Source organism: Prorops nasuta, unplaced genomic scaffold (assembly GCF_024137725.1).
Source record: "Prorops nasuta isolate Cenicafe-Biocafe unplaced genomic scaffold, Cenicafe_Pnas_1.2 PNAS00032, whole genome shotgun sequence".
Taxonomy (NCBI): Eukaryota; Metazoa; Arthropoda; class Insecta; order Hymenoptera; family Bethylidae; genus Prorops; species Prorops nasuta.
The window spans coordinates 906869-923727 of record NW_027116829.1 but is presented as its reverse complement, the minus strand read 5'-3'; the positions used below and the strand labels follow the sequence as shown (position 1 = coordinate 923727).

The following is a 16859-nucleotide window of genomic DNA, read 5'->3' as shown; positions in this document are numbered from 1 at the left end:
CACAACAAAAACTTAACCTAAACGGTTTGTTTACAGAGTCTACTGAGAGGTTTATGTTTAAGCATTTGAATACTCCAAATAAATTTTCCATAAGAACATCAAAATAAAAAAGCAACACAAATTTATTTAATTTACATTAATATTATTCGTGGCTTCACTAAAATTTATTTCAAACATTTCAAATGAAAACAAATTCGATAGTATACAGAAAAGTATGAATAAAATTATATAAACTGGACTAACCTTCGCTCTTTTTCTTCGGCTCATGACGAAAAGATTTTTTTATGAACTAATTCTACTTTAATATCACAAAATATACAGATTAATCTGTTTCACTCTATCTTTTTTGAACCGGCACAATAACAGTCAACACTAGATTCAAATAGACGTGACAAATATGCATCTGTCTCCATACTCCATGCTTGCATAGCACATGCTCCTAAAAAACAATCTTCATAAAATATAGTAACTACGTTCCTCAAGTGTGTTCTGGACGTATGTGCTCTCCAAATTTCTCAGTGCTTATTTTAATTCATATCAATATCAATGTATAATTAATTGTAATCAGCTTTTAACAATTTTACTATTTGAAAGATAAGCATCTTATTATTGATCAAAAATACAAACATATATAAAACGCAGCATTACCAACTCTACCATTTTAAATTATATGCCTGTCGTAAGGTGTTTCGTTGTATGTATAGTACACTTCGGCCCAATAATCCTGTCCCAGGCAAGGGGAAGCGGAAATCAGAGGGGCGAGGGGATATCTAGGGAGTTTCTCCGTAGCTGTCAAATGGCGCGGTTAACCTTCGTTTTTGTATCATAGACAAAACTAATTTTTTCGGAAAAGTATTACGGCAAAAAGAAGGAAGGATTTTAATAAATAACAGAAGAAAATATATATCAGATGAGTATTAATTAATAAGAAAACATAAAAATTGTTGTACATTTTTAAGGAAATATACTTTGTGGTTATTTCATTTTTGTTACAGGTGAAATCCTGTTTCTAATGAGTTACAATTAAGGAAAGGAATACTTATATAACAATAAACGAAGAAGCATTTATATACGAATCATTTTTGTGTGGCCCAGTCATTTCAATAACTATTACGTAATGTTATCATAGTGAATATGTAAACGATTGGTGTATATACAACAAAGTCTTATTGTAAATTAATAATGATGTACGATAATGTTTTGATTCCTGTTATTATAAATTAAAGCTAGTTCAATTAAAATATTTTTATTTCATCCCTTTCCAAATTGTATACATAGTAATTACATATTCTCATAGTAATCATATATTCTTTATATTGCTAACAAAATTACAACTACTTTATGTTTGTAGAGGATAGATGTTTGTTGCAATGATTTTTATTATTTAACGTGAGACAAGTTAAATAGCGTTTCTGCAAATGTTGTATTGATCTTCCACATCCTTTTACATCTTACGTGATATTTATTTGCCTCATTAGTTCTTCCTAGTTTTTGACATATATCAATATTTCTTTACTATTTTTAAATAAACTTAGATATATCCTTTCTATTGACTAATTGATTCTATAAATGTTAAGATGATTGGTAAACGATTGTTCTATTAGTGGTTTTATTCACTTGCAACTGTTCAGTAATATCTACTGAACTTATTCCTCGATTCCACAGACTGATAACATTTCCTTTTTTCATTATCATTTTACTATTATTTGGCATTTTGCAATTAATTTTATAAAGAACCACTTATAAAACTGTTTAAGCTGTATCAGTCATAAAACAAAAGAAAGCAAATAATGTATCAGCCAAAGAACAAAGGAAAGCAACTACTGTTTTTATCTGCTAAACAAATGAAAACAAATACGTGTTTGTTTTCCTTTGTTTTATGGCTGATACAGCTTAAACAGTTTTATAAGTGGTTCTTTATAAAATAAATTGCAAAATGCCAAATAATAGTGATTTGTACATAAAAAAAGGAGAGGCTATTGGTCTGTGGAAGGGAGGAATGAGTTCAGTAGATATTGCTGAACAATTGCAATTGAGTAAAAGAACTATTAATCGATGGATTAAAAAATACAGTGAAGAAGGATATGCAGGACTAAAAGATAAAAGGATAAATAATAAAAGGCCGCGGATCACAACAGAAGAACAAAATAGGCAGATTGTTCGTGTAATGGATGAAGATCCTTTCCAGCCTTCCTGCAGTGTATTGAGCAAATTGGACTTTCGTGCTTCAAAAATGACTGTGCGCAGAAGACTCCATGAAGCTGGCATACATTGTCATCATGCTGCTCACAAAATTAAGCTATCTGAGTATCACAGGCAGCAGAGAATTGGATTTGCGTTACAGTATCTGACTGTGGAAGAAGAATTCTGGGATGACGTCATCTGGAGTGATGAAAAAGTATTTCAATCCTCCGAAGATGGGAGATTACACGTTTGGCGTCCAGATGCAGATAGGTATAATGACAAATATGTCTTGCCTACAAATAGGAGCAACAGGATTAGTGTTGCATTCTGGGGCTGGATATCAAAGCATGGTGTAGGTGAATTGGTTGCTATTGACACTAAAATGAATTCGGTGACTTACACTAGCCTTTTAGAGAACTGCATGCTGCCAAGCGTCCGAAGAAGATATCCCATCGAACAGGCTCCATTAATAAAATTCGTTCAGGATAATTCAAGTGTGCACACATCGAACATGACCAGACAATGGTTTGATAGGCATCCTGACGTCCTTAAAATTAATTGGCCAGCCAGATCTCCAGATCTCAATGTCATAGAGAACATTTGGGGAATCATCGTGAAACGTTGGAGGCCTGAAGAAGAAAGGACAAAAGAAGCATTAAGGAGCCATGTAAAAAGAATGTGGCAAGAGCTAATTGATCAACCAGAGATATGCAGAAATCTTGTAAACTCTGTCCCAGGCCGTTTACACGAATTAGTAGCAGCAAATGGTTATGCACTGAGGTATTAATAATACTTACAGTTTTCTAACTTGCAGATCAAATGGCTGTACGGTGCAGGGGGTTTTAGTGGGTATACTTGGGGGTGGCGGCTTGGTTGAGACTGTCTTTTTTAAGACAATCAAAAAACCACTCCCCCCAGGGAAGTCTTGACCTTGAATGGGGTCTTTCCACATAATCCTGGCCTACAAAGACCAGGATATGCGTAACAGCATTTCCTCATGCACCTAAATCTAAAAAAACAAAAAAAAAAAATTCAATGTGTTATATGTATAGCAGTAGACAAAATAAATATAAAATATATATAAAATACATTACTTTATATTGTCATTAATTCATAATTGCCAAGTTCATTTTTAAGTTGACAGGTAACCTTAAACATTTCCATTGCTGTAGATGAATTAATATATATTGGGATGACTGTGCAACACCAGTAAGTGCGAGCGGTAGCCTACTTCTTTCCGATCCAGTTGAAAAAGAGATATTTATTTGCCACAATCAGACTTTTATCGAAAAGAGGAATTCATCTGTAATCAAATTAAAAAAACCACAAAGTATATTTTCTTAGCAATTTACAATTTAACGTGTTTTATTAATTAATACTTATCTGATCCTTTTCCTTCCTTTAATTATTAAAGTTCTTAATTCTTTTGCTGATCTTTGAGCAATTAGTTACAGTTCTGCTGACGTAAATAAGAACAGTTCTAAAATTTAACGGTGCTGACAAGAATTCACTAGATATCCCCTCGCCCCTCTGATTTCCTCTTCCCCTTGCCTGGGACAGGATTATTGGGCCGAAGTGTACATACATTTCGCTACTATGCTCACTGCTCAGTGAGCGCTTACTGAGTGGTTGCATTTTAGAACGCACCCATTAGATATGCCCTGATCCTGAATTAACCCGACGGCGAGATGGAAAAATTTAGGACTAGAAACCTTAGTTGAAGATAAAAAAGCAGTGTTTTTATGTTTTCGGGAGCCCGAAATGGCCGACATGAAGTCACTCTCAAGTAAAACTAGATATGGGACGCGTTCATGGAGACGCTATCAACGCTACTGCGCACACATTTCAGTCATTTTTCTATGCGCAGTAGCGTTGGCAGTGCTAAAAGCGTGCTCCGTGAACGCGCCTGCCTATGATAATTTATCACCTTCACAGAGAATTGGCGTCTTTCGCAGTTAACATCACTTTCGATAGATGGCCATACGGATTTTGGCTAAGCTTCACCTGCGATGGTGGCGCCACCGTCCAAGGCACTCCGAGGATTATTTTGTGATACGCCATGAGCATTCTCCGGCTCCCGCCTCATCTCTGATACCAATCAGTTTAAGAATGACAGGATTTACCGAGAGTGCACTTGTGAAAAGGCTGATGGACTTGAATCCTTCACAGCAAAGTATTCAAACTGTGTCATTATGGATTATCCATCACAGAAAACATCATCCATCAATCGTAAAAGTCTGGTTTAAGGAATTGTGTAAAGGTATGTATCAATTGCCGTTAGCGTATTTACTACGTAAATTTTGTTTAAGCCCGGCATAAACTACGTGTTTTATTTTTTGTCACGTTATATCTCAAATTTCTTGACTCCCTTAAACAATATAATTATTGCACTTGTAGGTTAGTGGCATTGTCACACCTATTAAAGTTGTTTTTACTCTACAAAACTGCAGTTTATTCTCGTTAATGCTATAAATCGTCAATTAGTTTTGACTCATTAGAAGATATCGTAGCATGATTTCTATAATGTGCATTAAACTTCAACAAGTTTTTATATTCGTGCACTTTTCAGTGAAGGACAATAGAAAGTTAATGTTCATGTATCTCGCCAACGACGTTATCCAAAACAGTAAAAAGAAAGGTCCCGAATTTGGGAGAGAGTTTGAGTCTGTTCTGCCAAAAGCTTTTGAACACATGAAAGGTTTTGATGAAAAAACAAGGGAAAGATTAATTAGATTATTAAATATATGGGAGGAAAGAGGTGTTTATGATAAAGCACAAATAGCTGAGTTTAAAGTAGCACTAGATCCTAATGGAGACAAAAATAAGAATACTCAACTATCAAGAAAGAGACCTAGAATTGACAAATATGATGCAGAGAAAAAGAGAGAAAAAAAGGAACGGAAAAAATCTGAAACTGAAATAATAGAAGTTGATGGTACCAAAGAATTACATGTAACATTAAGTCCTCGCACGCCTGCTGGAGATCCCCCAGAAACTGAGGAGCTGATCAAAGCCTTGATGGACTTAGAAAATACAGCCTCATCTGATGCAGGCGTTAGAGAACGTATTGCATCTTTGCCTCCTGAAGTATCAGAAGTATCACTACTTGCAAACCTAGCAGACAGAACAGCAGCAGATCAATTAAGTGTAGCAGTTAACGAAGCTGCTGCACTTTTAGCAGATTACAATGGTAGACTACAAGCTGAAATGGAGGATAGAAGGAGATTATTAACAATGCTAAGGGATTATACTTTGGCACAACGGCAGCTATTACAGCAAGCTCAAACAACTTTAGAGGTACGGTTGATACATCTTTAATTTATATTCAGTAAAGATATATAAATAATGCTTTCTATTTGACAGGAGTACAAAGAGAAGTTAAAGAAGGTTTGTGCAGTTAGGACTGAAGTAAAATCCCATATCTCTAATCTTCCTGATCTTACGCAATTACCTGATGTCACTGGTGGCCTTGCACCGCTTCCTTCGGCTGGTGATCTATTCTCTATGCATTAGTTGAAAAACCTTGCCCAAAAATGTCATATTATTTGTGTTTGAGTTTTATTCTTAGTCAGTAAATTAGACCAATTTTTTCATTGAGGTCTTTGCAATTAATAGAATACAATACAACAACTTTGTATTTTAAAGCAATTTGAGTCCAGCATATATAAATTAAACAAGCTTCTAGGAGCAATCAGTCAATTTAAAACTACCAATTCAATTTGGTATGTTTTTATTTTTATTAGACATTTATTAGGTAAACATCACATTTGAAGAAACACACTGGATCATGTTAAATTCTTTTAGTGTGTAGCAAACTTAAATTTTATAAGAACAACATTTTTAAATTATGTGCACACATTAGTAAATGCGATACGATTCTAAAAATTTTAAATGTGAGGAAGAATATAATGTAAAGTCTATTGTGTATTTAACGACTTTGATTAAAATCCAAAAAAAGGTGAACATACTATTCGTATAGAAAGCCGTGTATTTTGTGCATCGCATTTGCACAGCTATACTATGTAAAGTTGGGTTCACAAACTCTTATCAAATTAATAAATTTTCTTAAGCATTGTATATCAGTTGCGCTTTCTATCTTATTTCTTTTTGTATATAGACATATATATATATATATATATATAGTATATATAATAGCTTATGCTATTCTTGGACTGAGAAGTACTTTTTATTGGTATAATGTTATGTTTGATTGATTTAGGTTAATTAATCATCCTGAGTAAAGAATAATTGTATAATGAATATTTTAAAGTATGAATTGTGAAGATTGTAATAAGAAAAATATAATTATGAATAAATGTTTTGAACGTTAATATCATAAGTTTTTTTAAACCTTTTATTTAACCTATGTTTTATTTTACAAGAGAGTTAGAAGATAATACAAAACAACTGTCAATAAGAAAAGTATAATCTAATTATTTAAATAAATACTTTTTCACAGTTGAGAAACTTATTTTCATTTGTTTGCTATAATTGTCAAAGTGACTTCAGTTATAAAAACATTGTGCCTAAATTGAACATGTTTGGATTTGACATTAAGGTTTTTTAGAAACAGTAACATCATGATAACCACAATCTTTACATTGGGCCCTTCCAGAAAAGGGCCTTTTTTTGGACAACCCTCCAAATTAATAGGAGGACTAAATACTTCAATTCCTTTAAGGCAAGGGAGAATGAGTGTTAAACGTCAAAAAATAAAAGTGATGTATCTTTACAATTCTTGGCTAGTGACATTTGCTAAGCTATATCTGATTAATATATATCTTTTTCATAGGAACATAACAAAATGTGTATAATCAAATGTAATTTACAAAACATATGTAGTTATATTATGTACAGCTGTTAATAATATTATATTAAAATAATTATTAAGATGAGTTTTTTACATAGGTCTAGTATAACAAAATTATTATAAATTTCTTATTATGTTAGTAATATAAAAAATTGTATTTTATACAAATCCTAATTCACAAAAGGCAAATGTATCATTTCATCTCTATAATAATCAAAGATAAGGAATATTGGTTAATATATAAAGCAGAAATAGTCAGAGACTATTTCAATGTACCAATGTATCGATTAATAGAAGTGAAGAAAACTCATATTTTTGATTGTATCAAATATAGTTTTCTGCTATTTAATTATATTCTGAGCAATCTATCATATTAATCCTTTAAATTAATACGTAATTTAAATTAAATATCTACATGATAAAATATTTTCTCAACAAACATTGCCTTTGGACAGCTTAAGAAATTATTTTGTTTGAGCATTTCATATCTAATATAAGCTATCATTACATATCATCATAAGGAAGAGGAGGTCTCGCAGGTTTAAGAATAAGTTTACCAGTATCATCACAGCTCATATTAAAGTCTCCTAAAACACTTCTTGCCCTTTGTGTTATGATACTTGGTGCAACCACTCTCCTATGTACACCCATCATAAATAAGATTACTATAAAGAAAGAGCTACCATTATGTGAATATTCAAAAGGTATATTTGATAATATTAGTTACCATTACCTAAAACAATGCAGGCCAGCGTGAAAAATGGGTGATTCCATAAGCTTTGAATAAAGGATACAGCTGATGTATTTGGGTCTGTTAACCAGTACCAGGCCCCTATAGCAGTACAGGTAGAAACAATGCCTAGAAGTACTAAAAAAATGCATACATAATTACAGAGAGTGAGTTACAAGTAGTTATTAAATAATAGTTAACAGAGTATGATGCGTGGATATTCAATATGACAAATGGTACAGATATTAACCTAACATATCTTAGATATACTGTAAGAGCAAGGTTAGAAGTAATGTGAAATAAGAAATGGGAACATGACATGCACAGAAAAATATGAAAATATACTTCTCCAACGTAATGTGGCTGGCTGCAAGCTAGCAATTACTTCAGTAAGACGTCTTTCGAATGCCTTTAAATCTAAAAGAAATCATAAAATAGCATGAAAACAATTACATAACCTCAAATATATTTAACAAAGGTTAAACTTTAAGAAGGATTGTTAGCATTTATTGCATTATTTCTTTGTGAAACCGTCTAAAGTATTCTCATTTTTGTTTATAAATTTTCTTTACCTTCGCAAACTGTCTGATCTAGAGACATTTTTATTTACATTAATACTATACATTTGCCTCGATAAAAAAATGACAAATCAAAACTTGAAGTTGCGCGCGGCAAATGCGCAATCTCCTATAGAGATTTAAAAGTCAGAATGACTGCTTTACCTAATTTTTAATCGATTACTTGCAATTATTTCCTAGAAAGTCTACAATTTTGATATGATAGCTTCAATTTTCATATTTATAATCTATGAGGGCGCACACAAATAATTACATACAATTGTGCAGAGACGAATCCAAAAACTTATCATGAAATTAATATGAAGATATTCTTAGGCTAATCGTACAAAAATTTAGTCTTTTCATACTAAATTTAACAATAAAAATGCCGGTTTAAATAGAACAGAGTGGAAAACAATAATTACTTGAGTACAGATCTATTTGAAAAATTTCTTACACTTGTAACGATTTAATTTTCTGATGCGCAGAGTAGCAAAATAAAGGCAGTATATTTTGCGTGGAGAAATCGTTTATTTCTGGGTCAATTTATTGTTAAATAAACTTTGCTTCATCAATAATTCTTTTCCTAGAACCGCTTGGTATCTGAAAATTGCAAAAAATGTAAAGCTTTATTCTTCGAATCGATCCTTTATGCAATACGTGTATACATGCAGTACGTTTACAGTTTATTGAATAATCGAAGGTATTATTGACAAGAATTTAACGATAAAACCGGGAAAAATGTGGTAGTTATTATCTAAAAGCAATAAAATCCAAATAGGCGTATCTAAGAGCTGGGACATTAGTGTTGAGGACAATATGGGGATGATCTGACCGCGAAATAGCAGACTGGAGGTCATTATCCCTTATCGTATCAGACGGTCAATATTATCGACCATGACAACCGTGCAAGGGAGCCGCATGGTTGACTATGACGATAGTTCCTATGGAAACAAAGCCGATCGAATCGCAGCTCCGGGGCTTTCCCCCTGGCTCGCAGGTGTATATATACACACGTGAATTCCTACGAAGACCTTATCCAGTCTCGAGCCTGCCATATCCAACCGCAGTCTCAAATATTGACGTGACTTGCGATGAACCTGATTCTGAACTCCAGTCACCGTCCATCGTCTCACGAATGACCATCTTCTTGAACGTCTGCAAGAAGATGACTACCCCACTTCCGGTTCACACTTACCGCTCTATTTTCCTGTAGAAAAAAAGCTAGAAAACGTTATTTACTCTTTAAGAAGAAATGTGACATTTTGAAGAAACGGCGCAACTGGAAGCGAAGGCCAGAAAAGCTATTGTTTGAATAATTAGAAGATTTATTGGAAAAAAGGGAGAACGTCGAGGAGATTCTCGGTACCGAGGAGAGTATAGGTACGGTATTTCACGAAGAGTGTGTGATGGCTGAGTGATGTAGCAGCTTTTTAGATTTTTTTTTCTCATCACTCATCTGTCCCTCGCGGTTCTTTTCGCTGGGGCTGCGGTGCTCGTGCGGAGGATGACCGGAAGGATCTCCCTGGTTGAACAGAAGAGGATCCAATGGGCGCAAGAAAGGGGTACGTACATCTTTTATTAAGTTATTCTAGTGTATATACTTTCAATGACAAATAAATGTTATTTTATCCTCCATCGTTTCTCACTAAATACGCGTTTCCCTTTAAATATTATAAAATCTTCCATGAATACTTCAGAGGAAATGGCTCGTCTTAGTGGAAACTGGGGGCCCTTGAAACCGTTTAGTTCTACTCATACTAGTATACGGTAAGTATATATATTTAAATAAAGGCCACTGTTTACTCGTCCGAGCGGTCGATTGAACAAACTATTTTCTTGCCTCAGCAAAGTTTACTTTGTTATTTTAATAAATAAAATAACTGGTACCAAGAAACTGATTGTACTATTTTTAAATCTCAGCGGCGTGCTTTGCGGTAATGCAATATAACTATATATGAATTCATCTTTTACAAGGTGTTAAGCGTACAAGAGTTCATTGAACTGCTTGTTACAAGTATTTATAAATTTCTCTGTCAATTAAATAAATAAAAAGAACTGGTACCAGGAAATTGACCTTATAACCGCGCTTTATGCAGTATCCCAACAGTTGTAAATTTATCTTTTATAAGGTATAGAGTCTAGAAGAGTTCAATGAACTGTTTGCACAGGTCCTTATAATTCTATATCTCAATTAAATAAATAAAAAGAGGTGGTACCAAGAAACTGACCGTATAACCGCGTTTTGTGCAGTATCTTAACAGTTATAAATTCACCTTTTATGAGGTGTAAAGTCTGGAAGGGTTCAATGAACCGTTCCTTGCAAGTCCGAATAGTTCTTATCGACCGATCGTTCATCAAGAGCCTCGAGCCTGTTTCCTTTATAACTGCGTGACGTATAGCACCTACCCTCTTGGGACAAGAGTGTGCCTGGAAAGGAAGGATAAGCAGGGCAATGTACAGCTGAGAGCCAGTGGACACTACGGAAGCACCACGAGCTTACGCAGTTTGGCCACCGAAAGTTCTGGAAACTTGGGGACCAGCCTCAAGAGTTTCGACTACAGCAGCGGAAGCCTAAACGACCTCAGTCAACCGGAAACTGACCACTCGCGTAGAAGAAGTCCTAGTTTACCACCAATTTACACAAAGGATCATCATCAATATAATTACCAGGTATGAAAAAATCAATTTTATTCGTTAATAAATAATAGAGTACAATCTTACATTACACCTGAAGACACATTTGTTAAAATTGCTGTTGCTGCAACTTACAGACAAAATTTAATCAATGTTCTTTCATTTATTCACTTTTTGAAGGTTATTTAATTAAAAGATTCTTCTGATTTGAGAAAAATCAACAAATGTACCATGCTATAAAACTCTACCCTACAGAATAATTCAAACTTACCCACATTTTCCATAAAAAAAAATATATATTCTACCTTAAAAATTATTTTTTTCTCCAACTCGTTAATACGCTCAGAACTTAGCAGGAAATTTCGTGCAAAAAGCTTCAATTTTAATCTCACGTGCTCCACTCCACTAGCAGGACTATTAGTGTTTTTTTCTTTCGTGAGTGAGAAAAGGAGGAAAGTAAGTCAGTCCGGTAAATCGATCCTTATCAAGAGATTAAGGTTCGTTGACCCTGCTCGGTTCGTGAGACACACAGTTTTGCTTAAATAAATCTACAAATCCACTTTGGATTTCCCACCTGCGACATGAGTAAAATAAAAAACTTTTTCTTCTCGTTCGTCATTCAGACCGCAAAATTATATCGATAATGGAGCGAGCGTATGATGAATCAATACGAGATATACCTAAACACTATTGATCCTTACATAATAACAGCTGTATATATAATCATATCAATTTCTACGTTAATCTCGAGGTTCCCCAATGAAACTGAATTTTTTATACCGAGCAATTTTCGTAGGTTTTAGAAAAAATATGTTGCATCGTAATATTAATTCCAACGGGTCTCGTTTCGACTGTACAATATTCTTATACTGCCATTGATTGGTTTGTATACACAGGCGAGTAGTTTCTGAGTGTGTCACGGTAAGAAAGAAAGGTTTTACGCGGTTATCAGGTACCTATCTCGGAGTGGCACAGCAATCTGCGTGGAGTACATGCATATTAGGCCGTCTTATTGCGAGATTCATAAAAGACAGGATCGCGAGCAACGATGTCGAGTCACGCAACGGCGCCTGACCCAGGCTTAAACCACTTTTGCAGGAGCGAGACTACAGCCAACCTGCACAAGAAACCCAGAAACTTAGAGAACAACAGTTGCTTCTTCGCAACGAGGCTGGAAAAGAATTGTCCGATCCTGAAAAACACCGACAGTACAGTTTACCCAACGAGGAGAGGGAGGGAGAGACTTCCGGCTACGCCAGTGACTCCGTGGATCCTCCGGTACCAAGTATGATCTTGCACAATTTTTAAATAATATGTCGTCGATTATTTCCAAGTATCTCGAAGTTGATTCGTTAATGAGAATTTGTTTATCGTTCGTCAGGATATTTACCTGGTGGCAAGCCAGCCAGCGAGATGAACGAGAAAACGTGGCAGAATCCTTACTACACGACTTCGGAGAGTTCTTTGCCACCGTCGAGGATGCTCTCGGCGAACAAAATTGGTGAACTCAACAGACCCAGGTGGGGCAGTATTTGGGCCCAGGATACCTCGAGGGGAGACCCTCCACCACCCTCTTGGCTGGCGAGACTGGGACACTCTAGTCAGGTAATTTATTTTTCTTTTCTACAAGTAATAATGATAATAATATTGGAGAGATTCGCAGGTCCTGGTGATTAATCACGACAGCGCGAGTAGTCCGGACAGTTCCACGACAGGATCCACAGGATCCGAATCCAAGACTTACCTGAGAGGCCAGAATATCCCACTGAACCCTGATATCCTTCACGAACGCGAGGCAAGGCGACAGAAGGCTCTTGACCTTCAAAATGCTATAAAACAGCAGCTGGAGGAAAAGGAGAGGCAAAGGAAAGCGGACATCGAGAGGAAATTACGCGAAGAGAAATTGGAGGAAGAACGAATTCAACGAGAAAGAGAGAAAGAGAGAGAAAGGTTCATTTGTTTTTTTTTTTTTTTTTTTTTATAAACTTTTTTAAGAAACACGAATTTTATTGGTACCAGGATAGCGAGGCAAAACTATATATGTGTGTATATAGTAACGAATGAGAAAATTGTAGTTTGTGTAAATTCTACTAATTATAGTTATAATTTCAATAAAAAAACAATTAATTACGTGTTGTAACGAGCAGATTCGAAGAAGAGCAGAGACGACTGAAGCAAAAGGAGGACGCCAAACTGAGGCAAGCAGAAACGATGAGGGAGGTTTTGGAGGTAGCAGAGCGCTTAGCGAAGGAACAGAAAAAAAATCGTTTGAGACGAAGAGAAAAGGAAAGTCTCGAAGAGCCCAGTGAAGAATTTCAGAAGGATTGCAAAAGCTCGTTCCAGAGTCCGGATGTCGTGGCAGAGGAGGAAAATCAGGGAATTCACGTTGAAAAGGGTATGAAAGAAACGGAACCGGAGGAGCTTGGGAAGGAAAAGCTGAAAATGCCGGAAAACTCCGAGGAGAAAATTGTGGAAAACGTGGTGCAAGTTCCTGTGAGCAAGGAGGTGGCGATCGTTTTGAGTGGCAGACTGGAGGACTCCGATCTTCTCAACAAAGCTAATCTGCAATTGGTGAACTTGGTGGTGACCCCCAGTCCTCGGAGGGACGAAACTGGCCCGAATAGTTTGACCTTGGGCCTGAACGCCTTAATGAAGGGCTTCGAGGGTTCGGTTTGCAAAACTCCAGCGAGATTATCACCGAGAATCGTGGAGAACCGATTGCTCACCCCCAGTAAATATAGAATCAAGGGGAGAGATTTTGGTACACAGACTGACGTGGAGAGCGACCTTCAGGAGTCTAGGGAAAAGTCTAATGAGAACAAAGAGAATTCTACCAAGGATAGAAAGGAAGCTGCTAATAACAACAGAAGAGACATAGAAAAGTGAGTATTTTTCATCCACGAGAGAGAATTATATTGAAATAATATTTCTTCATCTTCTTTAGTCCAATTTATATTATAAATTTAATTACCATACGCTTTTTTCGCAAGATCCACGAATAACGACGAAGTCTCGATGAAGAGCATCTCAAGGTCAAAGTCCCAAGCGAGGACGAGTTTAGAGGGTCGACCACGTTGGAACGCCAATCGGTAAATGCAAAAGAATCCATGAGAAGGATATAGGATTTAGTTACGTTGCATGTTTGCATGAAACAGATCCCAGGAGTCTCCAAGTGATTAAAGCTATGCTTAGGCCAGGCACGCGGTACCGAACGCAAAGCGAGAAGGATCCACACTACCAAAGACGACTGAGACTGCGAAGGCGCCAGATCGACTCGAGCGATGAAGGGTCAAGGTAATGAAATTATTCCTCCAGTTCCTTAACCAATATCTCATTTTTAGCCACAGATATTTTTACCACCAATGAGTAAAATCTAATTACAATTACCATTTTTATGTAATTAAACACTAAAACTGTATCTATTGTACACAACGAGTAATTTTGTTTTTGTAAATTTAAATTACAGTTATTGTGAAAAATTGTAGAAATCGTATAATTAAATATTGTCCAATAGTGATTTGTAAAAATTTGCATTTTGATTAAAAAGATTCTGACGTAGATAATTAATTTCAGATCACCATCGCCCGACCGAAGCAAACTGACGAATGGCAAATCGAAGATTCGAGGCACGATCAGGAGGAAAGTTAAACCCGAGAATTACGATGCGGATCTTTCGATGGACAGCATGAACTCGGTGGTACCATTGAGGGTCGATAAAAATGGAAGAATCAATTTGGACGTTGGTAGGATTGGTCGAAGGAATAAATTGCGCGATCGAATTGCACAGAATCAGGAATCGGATTGCACTGAAAACGCCATTACAGATGTTTGGTGTGGACAGGAAATTTTGCAGAAATTATCTTCGCTGAGAAATGTATAATTGTTTGTTTAAATATTTTTCTAATCGTAATTCATTATTGATTTGTAAAAATGGAATTGCGTCCTTTCAGGGGCTTTTGGTGAAACAAATGGAGTGGGACCCTGACCAGTGCAGCCCAGTTTCCCCCGAGACACCAGAGATCTTCTAGTTCATTCGCAGTCACACAGTTTTCTTTTTGTTCTGTAGTTATCATATAGATTAGGGGAAAATGAGAGGGAGAGATTGTGGACGAATGCGTGATAAGGAGGAGTCTTACGATTCATGTGAGAAGCTTTTCTCGCTTTGCAGATTTAGATAATGGCTTTTCAACTGGACGACCTTCTGAAAGACGACAAGAAAGACTCGAATCTCATACCGGATCTCAGCAAAGCCACTTGCAACTCCAAGGAAGAGTTTCGCAGGCTTTTCGAGCGATGCCCGGAGTTCAAAATCAAACCCGAGAAGGTTTGATTTTTTTTTTTCTCGATCCTTCTGTTTCACCCTCGTTTTCACTAACTCTTGTGAAGGGTGAAGTACCAAAGACGCCCCCGGAATTAAAATATAAAAACTCACTTATCTTTGTGACTATGTGAAAAATCTAAATTTTTTATCAAACTTATCTAAATGCAAACATAAAATATTTTTTAAAAGTTATTATATAAGACAATTTAATATTTATTTTATAGTTAAGAGATTGCAAGTATTTTTATGTGTATGATCTGAGGGTCGTAACTACTACCTCACCTTCTATAATAGATAAGTTTGATATTTAATAAAATAATGCGTATATAGGTGAAGAAGGAAGAGACGAAAATTCGGGACAAAGACTTTTCATGGAAAGCAACCAGGAAGGAATTAAGAGTTCTCGAGAGAGAATGGAATTATGGGAATCCAATTCCCATGGAAATGCGTGAATTGAACCTTCGCGAATTGCAGCAAGTTGCCATTGACTGGAGAATGCTGACTAGCATCAGGCCGGATAATTCTCAAGACGAGGAGATGTTCTCCAGACTGGTACATTTTTTAATGTTGGTCATCACATACGACCTTCACTCCATTACCTCATAGATCATATCAAGGTTAAAATATACTGCTGAATTATTTTTTATTTAAGGTTGAAATGGGTAAGCTAGAAGCAAAAACTTTGCTGAAGGAAAAGCGCTTGTTTCGCAGCCCGATCAGGCGAAGCAAAAATCGTGCAGGTATTATAGAAAGCAGCGTAAAGATTTGTGCTGAATGTGGCGAGGAATTTTGTTTCGGCGAGAGTTGCGGTGACATCCTTTACGATTCTTTCATTCGTGTGACGGTAACGTCTCAGCAAGTGAAACCCAAGGTAACCGCGGATACCGAAGCGATAATAGCTGGCATGGGACCTTCGGGGAAAAAGAAGAGAAAGAAAAGGACCAAAAGTAAGATAAGAACGTCGAAAAAAATTCCGCAAATTTTGGCTCGAAACAAATCGAGAAAGTCCACGAAAAACGATGCTGAGAAATCTGGCAAGGATCGAGAGGCTGACATGAGTGGAAACTCTACGAAACCTTTTAAAAGAAAGTGTAGCAAGTACAGGAAAAAAAGTTTTACTCGTAAATAATTTCTAATTGTAAATATAGTGCGTAAAAGATTACAGAAATGCTGTTAATTATAATTATGCTTTTTGTCCAATTTGAGTAACGAATGTTGTAACTGATAAGGCTTACCTGTTGGTGAACTTAATGATTAGCCGTTCACGTTAAGTATGCTACTTTAGCCTGTAAGTATTTATATAATAAACAAAACATATATCCATAAGGTCTTGTTAACTATTTTAAATATTTTTTTTCCATCAACTCGTATAATTTATACGTGTATTAAAATAAATGTAATATGACCTGAAAAGTGACTGATATAAGTTTTATTGTGCAATGGATCTGTTTTCCTTGCCTCTGTATTTTTTATTTAAACTACATAATTTTCTGCTTATTTTGTAGAACACATAAGCAACAAGAACAGATCCTTTTCAATTGTTTTATATTAAATTAGTGTACTTGATATTGATTAAAACTTGTATTTACAGTAGCAATTTGGGTTTTCTATTGTTTGACA

The 16859-nt window shown here is 35.7% G+C and overlaps 5 protein-coding genes across 8 annotated transcripts in view; 3 read left to right on the top strand and 2 right to left on the bottom strand.

Moving 5' to 3' along the window:
• Su(var)3-3 (lysine-specific histone demethylase Su(var)3-3) overlaps positions 1-692 on the bottom strand; it is a 43582-nt gene extending 42890 nt beyond the window's left edge. Inside the window, exon 1 of one of the 2 annotated variants that reach the window (XM_066743116.1) lies at positions 658-692. In XM_066743116.1, the coding sequence (XP_066599213.1) occupies positions 658-660 (3 nt within the window). In that variant the 5' untranslated portion in view covers positions 661-692. Of the gene's footprint in view, positions 1-243; positions 604-657 lie in introns of those variants that run through there. The other variant, XM_066743115.1, reaches the window with a different exon arrangement.
• A 3523-nt stretch (positions 693-4215) lies between these two features.
• LOC136783057 (regulation of nuclear pre-mRNA domain-containing protein 1B) lies at positions 4216-6509 on the top strand. The gene is made up of 3 exons (XM_066742866.1): positions 4216-4444; positions 4754-5481; positions 5548-6509. Exons 1-3 carry the CDS (start codon positions 4294-4296, stop codon positions 5695-5697), a joined length of 1029 nt encoding a protein of 342 aa, XP_066598963.1. The 5' UTR covers positions 4216-4293; the 3' UTR covers positions 5698-6509.
• Positions 6510-6519: 10 nt separating this feature from the next.
• On the bottom strand, positions 6520-8391 carry Cnep1r2 (CTD nuclear envelope phosphatase 1 regulatory subunit 2). Its single transcript, XM_066742867.1, has 4 exons — positions 8297-8391; positions 8070-8141; positions 7728-7862; positions 6520-7659 (listed from the first exon to the last, which is right to left on the bottom strand). The coding sequence occupies exons 1-4, from the start codon at positions 8322-8324 to the stop codon at positions 7499-7501; spliced, it is 396 nt and encodes a 131-aa protein (XP_066598964.1). The 5' UTR covers positions 8325-8391; the 3' UTR covers positions 6520-7498.
• Positions 8392-9358: 967 nt separating this feature from the next.
• LOC136783095 (DNA ligase 1-like) lies at positions 9359-15076 on the top strand. 3 transcript variants are annotated; one of them, XM_066742947.1, is made up of 11 exons: positions 9359-9664; positions 9719-10051; positions 10684-10954; positions 12017-12203; positions 12300-12523; positions 12582-12868; positions 13066-13800; positions 13909-14007; positions 14111-14212; positions 14492-14792; positions 14869-15076. In XM_066742947.1, the coding sequence occupies exons 2-11, from the start codon at positions 9891-9893 to the stop codon at positions 14944-14946; spliced, it is 2445 nt and encodes an 814-aa protein (XP_066599044.1). In that variant the 5' UTR covers positions 9359-9664; positions 9719-9890; the 3' UTR covers positions 14947-15076. The 3 variants fall into 3 exon arrangements, with proteins under 3 accessions (XP_066599044.1, XP_066599046.1, XP_066599045.1); XM_066742949.1 differs by having other exon boundaries at positions 9359-9846; positions 9982-10051; XM_066742948.1 differs by lacking the exons at positions 14492-14792; positions 14869-15076 and having other exon boundaries at positions 14074-14158.
• On the top strand, positions 14965-16834 carry LOC136783096 (uncharacterized). The gene is made up of 3 exons (XM_066742950.1): positions 14965-15242; positions 15570-15791; positions 15892-16834. The coding sequence occupies exons 1-3, from the start codon at positions 15096-15098 to the stop codon at positions 16366-16368; spliced, it is 846 nt and encodes a 281-aa protein (XP_066599047.1). The 5' UTR covers positions 14965-15095; the 3' UTR covers positions 16369-16834.
• Positions 16835-16859: the final 25 nt, after the last annotated feature.